This window comes from Pundamilia nyererei, unplaced genomic scaffold, assembly GCF_000239375.1.
Source record: "Pundamilia nyererei isolate P.nyererei 1_Seehausen unplaced genomic scaffold, PunNye1.0 scaffold00072, whole genome shotgun sequence".
NCBI lineage: Eukaryota > Metazoa > Chordata > Actinopteri > Cichliformes > Cichlidae > Pundamilia > Pundamilia nyererei.
Genome location: NW_005187473.1, coordinates 1881049 through 1894744, shown reverse-complemented (window position 1 = coordinate 1894744; position 13696 = coordinate 1881049). Strand labels below are relative to the sequence as shown.

Sequence of the window (13696 nt, the reverse complement as noted above, 5' to 3'; positions counted from 1 at the left end):
GTGTTTGCCGGTGTGGTTGCGAGTGTGTTTCAGAGATAACACAGACAGATAGATAGCTTCACACCTCTGGGCAATTTAGACTCACCAGTGAACCCCTCTTGTGTGTATTTGGATTGGATACTCCATCTGGATAAAACAAAAAACACGCACACACACAAAACCCCACAAAAAAGCATCCATATAACTTTCTTCGGATAAATCACGTTCAAGGTAAGCCTCGTCTACTTGAACTTAAAGCTAAGAAAAATGCTTCAAATACTTGAGATGCAAACATGAGGAAAGGGTGAGGTGAGGCGCTAGAGAGAAAGGAAGAGCCAAAGCGTGTGCGTGCGTGTGTGCGTGTGGCAGCAAGCGAGGGGAGGGAGAGAGAGAGAGGTGGTGCAGTTGAGCGAAGTGAGCCTGGAGTGAGTGGGTCGACAGAGCCGAGGTGACAGTGGAGAATGGAGAGGAGCCCGTCCACCCGGCGAGCTTTGACCGCGGCGAGCAAAGGAGAACCCACTCGATCCTTTCCTTTTGGAGCAACTGCGCAAAAAGAAACCGGGAGGAATTAACTAGTGGGGGACGGGGGAGGGGTGGGGGGGCAAAGGAAAGGAATGGCTGATCCTCTGCGGAGGACTTTACTAGCGAAACTCCGGGGGAAGAAATCCAGGAAAGGAGCGACGGTCGGCGGTGGATACGGCTCTTCTGCTGCTGCCGCTGCGGTGAATGGGGGCCGAGAAGGTAAAGAAAAAGTTTTGCAAACGCAGCGAGACTCCGATGAGGCTCGCTCCATAGTCTTGTTCGCAGATCTGGATTGCATGCCAGAGAGAATGAGTACGTACGAGAATTATATTGACGGCGCTGTGGTGCAGACAAACGGGGATATAGCAGTAGCGCAGAGTCGCGCAGCGCAGTTGGCCGGCTCACGTCCCCGAGAGCGAAGCCGCGGGGGCAGGGTTCGGGTTAATGAGGAGCTCCTGGGGGTCCCACTTCAAAGAGACTTGCCGTTTGGGGGGGATGCTTTTTGGGAGGGTGATAGGAGAAAACCGGGGCACAGGTCCGCTGACAGAGTCACCGCGGGTGTTCCACTCCCTGAACCGCATGTGCAGAGAAAACACTGCATTTCGGTCGGAGATTCAATCGGGTTTGGGGACAGTTCAAATCCAGTTTTAAGCAGAACGCAGGTACAGGCGCATGTAGGGGATGGGAGACCATCAGAGGACCAGTTTAAAGGAGCTGATGGTGAGGTTAGAGAGCCCAAAGACAGAGAGTGCTCCCGGCACATGGTAGGGACTGTTTTGGCCGTGCGTGAAAGCAATGCCAACTGGAGTTTTGACAGCAGACCGACTTTGGAGACAAACGCACGAAATTACGCACGCGTGTGCCCAAACCGCATGTTAAAGAACACCGAAGAAAACTCTGTAATCAGAAATATTGAGAGCTACGATCCTGACTATGCCGGGGACGTTAAAGGTGGTCTACTGAGTCCCACTTTTTTCCCCACTGAGTTAGAAATATGCGACGTGAACATGGCATCCCTGTGCGCCACAGAGCCCTCACTCACATACCCTTTAGACAGCGAAGATGACGATTACTACGATAATGAAATTCTGCCCTTCTACGAAACAATCAGACCAATGACTGACGGTGAGAGAGCAGAGACTGTAGAGTTCACCCAGCCTGGTCAGGATAAAGGACAGGCTGGTGATAGTAACAGTGCCCAGGAAACAGACAGGCTTAGGAACCAGCTGAAAGAGGCTTATTACCTTCTTATCAATGCTATGAATGATATCAACATGGATGTCCAGCAGATCGGTGGTGTAACTGAGCAGCAGGCTACCTCATCGTGTAGCAGCCCGTCCAGGGACAGCCTGTGCTCCAGGTTGTCTTTGAAAAACAGGGACAGTGACTCCTGGTCGTCAGGAGAGGACCAAAGCCCTCAGCAGGTGTCAGACACCGACTCACTGCTGCTTTGTCTCACTGGGATTGTAGAGGTAGGACTTAAAGGCAGGCTGAAGAGTAAGAGCATGGCAAACTTGTCTTTCACCAAAAAACCTACTTTGTCACGCTCTACAAGCGATGGAGAGATTAGGTACCAGGACGCCTTCTCAGAGAGTGTTCAGGCTTGTGGAACGCAAAGTGCTGAAATCTGTGATGATCAAGAAGCTGAACCAGGTGAAGGAGGCACAGGAGCGGGTGAGCTGTCTGAATCTCGGGTTTTCTGCAGTGCCGTCAGCAATGAGGAGCTGCTGCAAGATGATGGCGTTGAAGAAGAACGGGACGGGAAGCTGAATGAGAGCAGTGGCTCCATCAACAGCATCACAAGTTCCTCAGACAGCAACACCGAGACGGCAACACATCAGGGTCACGACAACAAGCAGGAGCTGACTGAACTCCAGACACAGGTGGCCAACTCGGCCAACAAAGGTCATGGTGTCACTGTCAACAAGATGCAAGAGTGGATGCACAAAGGCCGCATGCTGTCTTCTGAAATGAAGCAGCGCATTGAAGGCTCATCTTTGCCCCGCGGTGGAGGCCAGAGCCAGGACCGGTCCTGTCCTCAGGTTAACCCAGGAGGCTGTAAACCGGGGACCCAGACATCCAGCCGAGCGGGTAAATCTGTCAAGGCCAAGTCACAACAGCAGCAGCAGCAGCCAGGTAGGACGGCTACACGGCATGGCCTCAACTCCCGTGGATCCTCTAAAACAGACAACTCTCACCTTCCTTCCTCCCTTCTGATAATTATCATCCTCCTCCACTCATAGTATACTCCTTCTGGTGGCGGTCCATCCCGCACTCCTCCTCTTCTGGATGCAAAGCAAAGGGACGAGACACCTCAGACCTCTTGCTTTCTTTTTTATTTTTTAAGACTCTAATCGGTGGCGGGCTTCTATCCTTCACACTAATTTAGGTGCATTTTAACACCAGATTAATAGCACATCAGGCCGTAGGTCGGATTACTCACAGCGTAGTTCAGTAACAACTAACTCACTCCTGGTAGAGCATTGTTAGTGGTGTTGGTGGTGGGATTTGTGCGTGTGTGTGTGTGTGTGTGTCTATTGACTGGAATGACATTTGATTATCTGATTATGAACATATCAAATGATTTTCTGATTGTGCTTAGATGACAGAGAAAACATCTGTATCATAAAACAACCGTTACCGAGTGACACGTGTTGTCATCATCCCTCATGCAATCAAATGCCAGATTAATCAGAAAGTGTCTGTGTGGTAAGCTTTTATTGGCATTTAGCAGCACAGGATGTGCTCTATGGATCAAAAACATGCCCATGCCTTTTAATTTCTCCTCTATTTTTTGCCTCCTGTGGTAGTTTCCTATGTTGCGGCGCATGTGTTCCAGCATGCCTGCCTGTGAAATGTGCGTGTGTGTGTCTCTGACAGTGTTTACCATAGTAAGACGATGATGTGCCATGTGTGCAGGGTGGTGTTGACTGTCAGTGTGCCGGACTGCTAGAAATAGTGTGTGATCCGTGAGGCCGCTCCTCTGTCGGGTTAGCATAGCTCCAACTTTACAGCTCTTTCCTATCTGGTCTTTTAGTTAAAAAATAAAGTCAGAGCTCTTGTAGATGTTAGTTTCCATGCACCCGTTCACCCAAATCTCATATTTTCCCCATTTTGTTCAGCTTTCCCAACTGAACTTTTCCACAGCTGTGGCCAGAGGAATCCAAAAGCAGGAGAGAAGCCACTGCAGTTATTTTCTGTGGTAGTGTTGTGTGTGTGTGTGTGTGTGTGTGTGTTTGTTTTAGAGTAAGGGGGGCTGGGCTGTCATCTTGCCTTCCTCCCCAGTCATTTGCTTTGGACAGCTCCATGGTAACTTGCATTTTAAAGAGACCTTGGATTGAATATTTAGAATGCCATTCCTGTTGTTTAACATGTTTGCATTGTGTCACTTAATTCGCCACCATGAATGAACAAAATGAAGAGTGATTAAATATTTATTAAGGTCAGCCGTGAGCTTATCTTGCCCTTGTGGGCCTCCACACCATACAAAGACCCATTTAAAAAAACAAAAGAAAGAAAGAAAGAGATGCCAAAGCTGCAAAGTTCCTGTTAAATGCTTTTTTTGGCCTAAAGCTCTTAATTGAATTCATTGGTAATCCTTGGTTCGTGGAATTATTTATGTATTTCTGACTTTCTAAAAATAGACCAGTTCCTCCCCTGTGAGTATTATTTGGAAATTAAACCTCAGCCTAAAATCGTAGCACAAAAATACTGTCTGAATTACACTATAGCTAATTAATTTTTGTCCTGACTTGTCCTTTGATTACTCTTGTAAAAGAAAAGTGTCCATTATTGTGTGTCACTCCTTATGTGTGGGTGTGCGATATTGTGCACACAAGCATGCATTTGCACATCTATGCTGTGAGTGTGCATGTTTGTATTTGCAGTGTGAGGATTTATAGTTTCGTTGTGTTTAGTTGCAGTGGAGCAGCAGGTGTGCCGGCAGGCATTCAGTATCCAGGTGTCATGTTTTGGCCAGAACTGAGCTCAGGAGTGGTGTGTCAGTCAAAGCTGATATTGAGACTGAGCCATAGATAACACAAATAGAGAAGATTCACTCCTGGGAGGCAGACTGTTTATTTTTTTTAACTTTTTTTTAAGCCCTCTGTTCATTTGAGTCAAGTGTTTCTAAGTCCCCAGTCACACGTGTGTGGAAACCAGTCCCCAACTATCTGGCAACCACTTGTTGCAAGGGAAAAATGTGAATTTCCTGACTGGTTTTGAAGGTTGATGGCAGTTTACTTTGAAGGTGACTGTTCTGTTTCCAGTTTGTGTTGTATTTTTTTCAACTTTTACTGTAGTTCATAAAGTAAACTGCAAGTGTTGTCTCCCACATAAACTATGGGTGACCATGGCAATATGCTAGCAACCAAAGCAATCATGGTGCAGCAGCCTCTTATCCACCAATTTTTCCTGGATGCAGCCAGTAACCTCCAACACTCACCAACTTGTCATATTTTTCCCAAGCAGAAAAATATAACAAGTTCAAATATGAAGCTGCAATCAGCAGGTAGTTTGCTTTGCTTAGCTTAATGCATTTAGTGAAAACAGCTAGTCTGACTCTCATGTACAAAATCTGCCTACAGGCACCTGTAAATCCCAGTAATCAATGTTATGTAAGGTCTATAAGAGTAGGCTATGAAATATGCTAAGCGATATCTTGTTTTTCATCAGGTTTTCTGATGTGATAATTTAATAAATGCACAGTGTACAGAGTAAACAAATGAACAGATGTAATGTTTTAATCAGTGAGCTTAAGTGATGCTGGTAAGTGAACTGTGGATGGGCAGATTCATGCTAGCTGTTTTCCCTTTGTTCCTGTCCTAAGCTATGCTAACTGCAATGTCATTACCTTTAGCATTAACATGAGACTGTTCACAATAACATTTGAGACCAACATTTCCTTAACTCCAGAACTGTTCTTTAAAAGAATAACGTGTCAAGCATCACATTTAATATGCTGTGAATTAGGTATACTGTTTAGCATTGCTTAACCCGAATTCCTAACTCCAAAGCTTAGATGGGAGTGCAGGTGTAATATAATATTACTTGACTGCTGTCAAGTCATGTCAGAACGATGCGGCGTTTGGTTTCTGCATTATGCCAGAAACCTTGTTACAGAGCTGCTGGGTTTTTGGTTTTTCACAGTGATTTGTCTTGTCTGGTGTCTGTACGTGGACAGATTTATGGAAGATGGTAGCTCTAAAGACAGATCAGGTGATGAAGGAGAAACTTGAGGCATCTGGGTTCATTCCTGGATGATTTTATGAGTTGTGTGAGTCAGATGATGGTATCTGCTGCAGAGGTGGGGCAAACATTAAGATGAGGATGATCACAGCTAAACAATACTAACTACAGTGAAAATTAAAACTAATGACATTTGAAATAAATGCCATTGATCATACTGTTTCAATGCAATGGAAATCCTTGGTCCCTGGCATTCATGGGGAGGATTTTGAAATGTTATGTTAACCTGTACGTTGTTGGGCTACGTTAAAGTCTTTCTACCAGGCACGGTCAGTCCAACTGCAGGTTATCAGTGACATAACAATCTGTTGATTGCCTGTGAAGCACAACAGCAGTCAAACTGAGGTTCATTCAAGGCCAGATAACAGATGATACCATAATATTGACAGAGAATGACTACAGATCTCTGGTAAATGTTGTGGGTTGTTAACTTCTAGCCAGGTTTTCTTTGGGCTAGTAGAAACCTGAAATTAAGACTGAAAATCAATTTTTCTAGAGTGAGCTTGCCAAGAGAAGGGCAGACATTTAACGTGACACGATGTGTCTGAAGTATTTAGGTTGAAGAATGTTAAAGGCTTTTATGTAGAGCACCAACTGATATAGAAGTTTTAACCTGATTCATGATATTTGATGATATTTTCCGTGGTATTTTAAAAATAGGATGTACCAATATGTCAGCTGAGATTTTTTTTCAGAAACACAAACAACGAACAGATTTCCCTAACATCTGTCATGTGTTGTTTTTAATGGTTTACAATCTGCCTGCCTCTGCTTATATCAGAGAACAAGCAACCTCAACAGTCATAACAACGGTGTTTCTGGTGTCATTTCATTACTTTTTAAATATCTATTTATTGGTTGTTATAAATGGTAATAACAAGAGATATCGGCTTGCCAATAAATCAGGCTCTACTTTTATGTAGGGGCCTTTGAAAATGTTCTTCTGTACAAGGGCTTCCTGCTCCTGAAGGTTTGAGAAACCCCAGTTTAGGTGACAGAATGGGGGACCTACACAAAGAGGCAGGTGGTTTTAATGTTGTGGCTGATTGGTGTAGATTGTAATAATTAGGTGGCAGCTTAAGGGCTGAAGAGCTTTCCTGAAAGGCCTTTCGCTTACTTTTAGGGACTTGTCTTAGGATTGCAAGTGTTTCAAGCTTAATTGGGTAATTATCTTACAGCGTCCTTCCTCGGGGGCATTTGATCAGTTTTTCTTTTAAACAGAAGCAATAAGACAGGAAAACAAGCACTACATAGAAAAGATTTTGGATTTCAAGCCAGCATACCGAAGTGGAAGTGGCATTAGGAACAGGCTACGATGCCAGGACACCTCAGCAGGATACAAGTGTTGACATGTGATGCAACCCTGGATGATCTCAGCGCTGCCTGCCTGTAAAAAGAAAAATCTACACCAAGAATCATCATTAGCATATGAATGAAGGTCATCAGTAATCTATGGCACACCGCAAAAGATTCCCTCTGAAGGAGGCTCCGAAACTGTATTCACAACAAAGTTTTGTCTGTATGGAGGCGAGAACTAGCTGGTGTGTTTTGCACATATCAAAAGAGGAGCCTCTATAAAGAAGGAATTTAGGGAATAAAAGAACAGCCTATGGGAAAGTGGATCAAGCGCTTTGTCTTAGAGAAATGATTCAGCCACTCAGAAGATTTAGGCATGAATATAATTGGGTCTACTGTCAGGCTCATATGGCACAGGTCCACAGCAGCACATCAAGTAAATAAGATTTTTCTTTTTTTCTTAGGAAGGTGCATTCCTTGTAGCACCTCAGACAAACACGACACTCCTTTCAGTGCATGCACCACCTCTCCTTTTCTCTTAATTTCCACCCACAGACATGCACCCGTGTACCATCTGTCACTTTCAGGTCAGAGGTGTGATTTTTTTTTTTTGCCTTACAATGAATACATTATCTACACACAATGATGGCAGAGGCAGACAGGCTGTGTTAGCTCTGGTATGGAAATATTTTGCAACTGGGTGCTACTAGAGGAAAAGAGCTGTTTTTCTGGAAGGCTGTCTTGCTTTATGTGGCAATGTAAGTGGGAATGAGTGAAAGGGGCTTATTCACTAATGCTAATTTTCACAAGAAAAAAAAAAACTTTCCCTACCTTACTTTGAATAAACAGACTTTAAACTAAGAATTATTTTCCAGGTCTGTTCATTTGTACTCTGTAACAGAAGGCTGTAAAATGTTGGTGAAAGATGAAGCTGCTGTTTTGTTGTTTCATAATGCGTTATGTAGTAGTATGATGGTTATTTCAGCTGCTTCTAGGACGACTCAAAAAGCAGTTGGTAAGCCTGGCCAAGACTCCTCTAGCGATTAATAACCAGTGGTCACCTTCAGGGTGGTTGTCATAAGGTTTGGTAACATTCTTGCTTCAGGAGGAGAATAACAGCTAACGATGATAGTGTTTTTTTCATAGTTCAGTACTGAGATAAAGGACATTAAGCTCAAGACCCAGTCATCATGAGGAATGGCTTATTTATGGATGCAGTTAACAGTAATAGCCCATTTATCGAGCATGAACATTAAAACAAAAGTAATGGCAAACAAACAGCTAAAAATATAAAGCTTATTTTCTATATAGCAGTAGGTACAAAGTATAGAAACAGCTTAATGCTGCTAACCTTCTCTGTAATTTTGCAGGCAAATTCTGCAGACAAATCTGAGGATATTGTGGTAGAAATGCTAATTCCTAAAATTAGATGCATCCTTGCATCTCTTGTTCCATCAGAAAAACAAAACGCCCAACGTTTTCTGTTCATTTTGATATGTTTTTGACTCATTTGGCACCCTAAGTGTAATCGTGGTATGAAGATTGTCATTCAAGGAAGGCAGACCCACAAGTTCCTTTGTGTGTTTAATATCAAGACTGAATGTTCTGCAGTTCAAATACTGAAATGCTGGTGTAAAAAAGTTGCGAGGAAAAGGCAGGCAAGAGTGACAAGAGTGAAAATGGCTTAAGTCTCACTTATTAAGTCAACGCAGCAGGCTGCTGTTTGCCAGGGCGAGGTGTTACTCATGTGAAGGAGTGTGACAGTGCGAGGAGACAGCAGCCAGGCTGTAAATCTGGAGCTGTGGTCTGGAATGCTGTTCATGTCAGAACTCGCTTCCTCTTCCAGTTATGAAAGACCCCTTAAAGAAGATGGCATGCTGACAAAATCTTTGTGCACAACTGTCTCACCTCTCTGTAGTCTTACGGTACCAGGTTGAGCACACAGTGAGCTGTGCAGCTTTGGATTGGTCGTTATAATCGTTCCTCCATTCTGCCAAAATGTTCCTCCCATCTCATATCATGTCTTTTCCACACCAGTAATCCTTTTCTTGCTTTTCCTACAATCTATGTGTGTATTCCCATTTTTTGAAATTCATCTGGTCAATTTAGAGTTTTTCATGCAAACTAACAATTGTAGCCTTAAGAGGCTGAAGTTTTGAACATCTCGTGGTGCTAAAAAATCCTTTTTGAAGACCACGCCTTTGTAAACTATAGCTTACAGTCAGCGCCTTCATTGTAGTGTACTTTCTAAAAGGTTTCCCCTCATAAATTTCCAAATATAAGTAAAAAGACTTCTTGCAGGCTCAGTTGAAAGGGTAATAAGGAACTGCCATAACATCTGAATATAAACCATAGCAGATTAGTAGAGGCTGGCTGCTTAGGTCTACGCATTAACTCGTGGGGCTCAGTGCATCACCACTAGCTTAGTACACTTTTGTCTTTCTCCAGGCAGTCAGCACAGGCTAAAACTACTAAACTTCAGGCCCTTAAAGAGCCCAAACCAGGCTAACGCAAACACGTTGCTGTTCCAGACACAGTAATAAAAAAACTACAAAAACTTAAAATGTGCTTTACATCCTATAGCAGCGGTCCCCAATCCTTTTTGCACTACGGACCGTCTTTTGTCTGACAATATTTTCACAGACCTGCCTTTAAGGTGTCACGGATAAATACAACAAAATAAAACCAACCGGTACCAAAAAACCCCAAAGATTTATTGATTTATACATAACACGGGAAAAAACCCAGGGAAATCGAGTTATTGATAAAAATGATTTAAAAAAATTAAAAATGTTATTTTTATCGTTATTAAAAATAACGTTTTTTTAATAAACCGGTGGCCCGAGAGAGGGCCTCCTCTCGTGGCCCGGTACCAAACGTTTTACGGACCAGTACCCGGGGGTTGGGGGCCACTTTTAATTGAAATGAAAGAGAAGAGAGAGCGATGTGATTGGTTTTCTCCAAGTTGTTATTTCTCCCACTTTTTTCTTGGTGAGAGGAACTACATAATTGATGTTTATGGGACAACAATTGCTTTATAATGTCGTAGATCACTGGAAAGGCGGGAGACACTGTTCAGAGATCCTGATTGACTTCCAGGGAAAAGCAAATGCTGTGTCTTTGTCCTAATGTCAAGTTTGTTAACAATGATAATAATAATAATAATGAGCATGAAAAACTTTGTTTACTAAGTAGAAGTTATGGCATGTGATTTTAATGTCCTCTCTTAGATGATATTTATACTACAGTCAAGTGTGTATATACTGTTAAAGTCGATTTTGTAAAGTGAAAATGTTCTCAAGTCTATAATTTGCCGGATAGCCTGACATGCATGGAAATGTATTTCCTTGAGGAAAAGAGATGTTGTCATTATAGCATGCGGAGGGGCTCGTCTGGTAGCTGCTGAGGATCAAAACAGTCTTTTACACGAGTCTGCTGTACAAGTTCAAGCAAGACCCTGCCCTCAGCACCTCACTCTCCCTGTCACACACACACATGCACACACACATGCGCACAAGTTGTTTTTCTCCGGCTGCATCTGCTAGCAACCTTTGTAAAAATAAAAGCGTGGCATTTGATTTACAGGCAAAGGTGTTTTTTGATTGCTTGGAGAAAACTTTCTTGCAGTAGCTCCTTTGTTCCTTTCTTTGGGCCATCGAGGCACTGAGTCATCTCTCTATTATTTGGCTTTTTTACACTGTGCACATATCACCATCAGCCTCTCCACACGTCCTGTCCTCTTTATTTTCACAGCTGTAACACCAGCAATTATCACATCTTTCCATCTCGTTTTTGAATTCAGAACCCACACGTTCTTGAAGCTCACATGAACTAGGATCCTAAAGATGAGGTTAAAAAAGCTGAGGTGCTGCAGGGGATTGTGGTGGTGTGATTGAAAGTTTGACTTTGGGTGTAAAAGCTATTTAACGATGGTCCGTCCAAAAGTCATAAAGCAGAGAAATCAAATGAGACAAATCAAAGATGTGGCTTCAAAACACAGACGAGAGAGAGAGACGAGATTAAATCTAAACGCTTATAGTAAAATATCACATTTCCTCACCTGTGGTTTTTTGATACAGATGTTTTCTTCATCTTGTCATGACATGAATAGCCTGAGATCAGTTCCTGTAATTCAATGCAGTTAAGAAATTACTTAAATGATAGTGATCAGGATGAAAATTAGTTGTCTGCTGGCATGGGGCTGTAACTCTCTTCACTCTTGCTTCCCTCAGCTTTCATTGAGAATGTCCAGACCTCCTGTGCTAATAGCCGAGAGGCGGGCAGGTCCAACGAGAGTTCATCATGGAGGCCACAGCTCACCACCATCACTGTCTCCAAGAAGCGCAACTGGTTGCAGCAGAGCTCACTTGGGAAGAATCAGTGCACTAAGGATGAGCTTCAGGGAATGCTGGGAGCCGACGAGGAGGGCAGCCAGGGTTTCCATCAGCCACTTCCTTCTCCTAGTCCCTCCCCAGACCATCTGAGGCCCTCAAGGGGAGCACCCCCTAGGCCGGTTCGCTTGCAGCTGCCGCAGGTTAGCCTCGAGGTCTCTCTTTTTAAAAAGATGAGCTATAGATCAAGCAAAAGTTGGCCAGTTAGCTTAGCTAAAAACACAGAAACTGGGGAATACAGCTAGCCTGGCTCTATCCGAATTCATTTAAGGCTACAAACAAAGAAATAGTCCCAAAGATAATGTGTCATCATAAACCCACAAATGATATAATAAGAGAATCTGAGAATCTGAAACTGTGTAGCTAGATGCTTCCAAATTTATTCTAAGTTGAGCTAACTAGATAAATAAGCCTAATTTCCCATTAAGTCTTATACTAATGCAGAAATGCAACCAGCAGTTTTCTGGCAAAGTTTAACAAGAAAATGTGTCGTTTTAGGTCAGCGTTAGTCCGGCAAAAGTGTCTCCTCACCCTCATAGCATGGACCCAGCTGAGGAAAACGATGCAGATGACGAAGGGGAAATTTGGTACAATCCCATACCTGAGGAAGATGAGCAAAACAATTCTGATCAACGTTCCCGAGGGCTGACCGCCCCTCCTCGAGCTGAACCCCAGAGGGGGTCCAGCAAAGGGACTGATTTGGTTCATGGTGGCAAGTCCCTAGATGGATCCGGCTGTGGTGGGCCAGAGGTCCTCGTGGAAAGCCTCGGTGGCGGTTCAGGAGATGCAAGTCAGGGGAATGCTGTGCATTCCACAGAGGTACTACATGCGCACAGGCAGATGCTCGCGTGCAAACCTCAGGAGGAGGGGGGGCCTTCCAGCAGCAGACCCACAGGTAAGGCAGAAAAAAAGACACCCACACCTTCCCACATTCTAACTTCACTTCCTGCTTTTCATCAGCTTCTTTACTCACTTGTTCCCTACCAATTTTCTGTGGTTGATGCTTGAAGGGCAATTACACTCTTTGTCGCTTTGCCAGTTTCTCTCGGCAGATTTTTGCAGTTGTGCACACCTTGAGCACTAATCAAAGTTAGTGTTGACAATGTTACCAGTCAACAGATAAACAGACTTTTTTAAGCTCAACATTTTTCCCAGCTCTGTAAAGGCTCTGCTTACAAATAGAAATTCTTATATCATCTATAAGTGCTGGAGTGTGTAATTTTAAAAAAAGGTGCACTAAGAGAGGCAATCTGAAATTCCTCTCAAAATCCTATTTAAGTTCATTTCATACCAACTGGTCAAGATCACAAATAGGTTAAAGTGATTAAATTGAATTTAGCGCTACAACCTTTCATCCAAATTGGCAACTCAAGGTTTTAAAATCTCCAGTTTTCAATTAACATAAGTCAAAAGTTTGTAATAAGGAGCCAGATAAGGAGAGTTTCTTCTTCTTTCTCTTTTGATCGGCGCAGACAGGAGCCACGGCTGTCAAATCTCATCGCTGCACATCAGTGTCCCTCATAAATTAAACTTAGACAGACAGAGGAATTCATTCCTTCTGGCTAATTCATTCCTGAGAGGAAAGAATATCAATTTACTTGTTATTCCAGCTAATACACACACACACACACACACACACACACTGTGAACTTTGTATATTATGGCTCATTGAAACACCTCTCCTACAGAAAACAAATTCAAGACCTAAAGATTTATTTGCAGATATAAATGAATCGTAGCCTTCTGTCTTTTTCACTTGCTGCGCTTTTTATTTACTCGTGTTTTTGAAAGTCATTGACAACTCTGCTCTACAGCGACGACATGATGATGACAGCCAGCACACGGCTCCCTGTCTCTTAATAAGCCCCGGTCTGTTTTTTCTAACTTCCGACTTTTTGTTCTCTGTGATGTGGCAACATGGTAGTTTGAACCAATTGGCACATCTTGAGCTGAGCCTATAATTACAACTTTTAACAACGCTTTTCTGTGGCACGCAACAGCCATTTTTTTCTAGCTGTGTGAGCACAAAGACAGGCTAAATGCTTTGGGTTTGGAAATCTAATGCTTCAGCTTTAGCGTTCTCAGCAACAGTTCCACAGCAGGGGTGAAGGTGTCTTAACAAGCTCAGCAGAAACTTTTCCCTCCACGGCTACGCCAGCTTTTTAAGAGTTAAAGTCATGATCACTGAGACGCTGAGCTCTCGGTGAGGGCTAACAAATGTGCTCTTGACAAGGACACAGGCTTTGATTGGCGTATGATAA

General features: G+C 43.3%; 1 protein-coding gene across 1 annotated transcript in view; it reads left to right on the top strand.

Moving 5' to 3' along the window:
- Nucleotides 1-593: 593 nt before the first annotated feature.
- syde2 (synapse defective 1, Rho GTPase, homolog 2 (C. elegans)) overlaps nucleotides 594-13696 on the top strand; it is a 47511-nt gene continuing 34408 nt past the window's right edge. The window contains exons 1-3 of the mRNA XM_005737024.1: nucleotides 594-2637; nucleotides 11277-11578; nucleotides 11934-12330. Coding sequence (XP_005737081.1) covers nucleotides 594-2637; nucleotides 11277-11578; nucleotides 11934-12330 — 2743 coding nt within the window. The remainder of the gene's footprint in view (nucleotides 2638-11276; nucleotides 11579-11933; nucleotides 12331-13696) is intronic.